Raw genomic sequence first — 825 nt, 5'->3', positions numbered from 1 at the left:
CGTTTTAATTATCTCTATAAATTTACAGAAGAAAAAAAATCTGAACATAATAGTTACATGTGTAGATAAGTATTGTACTGTAATATGCACGTGAGTTACACAGAGGTCTTACAATACAAATGTGCACAATGCGGCGGACGTCCGCGCGACCGCCCGCGACCTCACGTGCGGCTCGACCTGCCCACATCTTATGAATTAGTAGTGTTCATAATAAAATGCACTAGTACTAATAAATATAGACTTACACTTCTCGTTTCTATGATCGTAGATAGTGGACGAGAATTAGACTTCGTTATACTAATATTTGTTAACTATGACACAGTTTTTTCATTGTGAGATCTATGTTGTTGCCGAAGGAAACCTCCGTGGGCATGATCGACCCGTCCCTACTGCTGCGGCCGGAGAAGGTGTACGATGACAAGCCGGTGACTGCCTTCCGGGACTACTCCGTCGACGATGAGGACCCTATCAAGCAGCGCGTGCGCAGGACATACTACACCATGCACACACACACCACCGTCGACTTCGTTAAAGGTGAGTCTCGGCTGCCAACTGCCGGCCGCGGCCCAGCGAGCGCAACTAAAGCCGTCCGCTTGCAGGCAAGATGGAGAAGTGGCTCAAATTCAACCACTTCAAGTCGACGATCAAGGACGCACTGATCCGGCTGAACGATCTGGTAGACGAGTCGGACCCCGACACCGAGCTGCCCAACATCGTGCACGCGTTCCAGACCGCGGAGCGCATTCGCCAGGACCACCCCGAGGACGACTGGTTCCACCTCACGGGGCTCATCCACGACCTAGGCAAGGTGATGGCCTTCTACGG

The 825-nt window shown here is 50.8% G+C and overlaps 1 protein-coding gene across 1 annotated transcript in view; it reads left to right on the top strand.

The window, feature by feature from the left end:
* The first annotated feature begins 326 nt into the window (after nucleotides 1–326).
* Nucleotides 327–825, top strand: part of LOC106109568 (inositol oxygenase-like) — a 1,522-nt gene continuing 1,023 nt past the window's right edge. The window contains exons 1-2 of the mRNA XM_013291129.1: nucleotides 327–534; nucleotides 600–823. Coding sequence (XP_013146583.1) covers nucleotides 342–534; nucleotides 600–823 — 417 coding nt within the window. The 5' untranslated portion in view covers nucleotides 327–341. The remainder of the gene's footprint in view (nucleotides 535–599; nucleotides 824–825) is intronic.

The sequence above is a fragment of the Papilio polytes genome, unplaced genomic scaffold, assembly GCF_000836215.1.
Source record: "Papilio polytes unplaced genomic scaffold, Ppol_1.0 DF821178.1, whole genome shotgun sequence".
Taxonomy (NCBI): domain Eukaryota; kingdom Metazoa; phylum Arthropoda; class Insecta; order Lepidoptera; family Papilionidae; genus Papilio; species Papilio polytes.
This window is presented reverse-complemented; position numbering and strand designations above follow the sequence as displayed.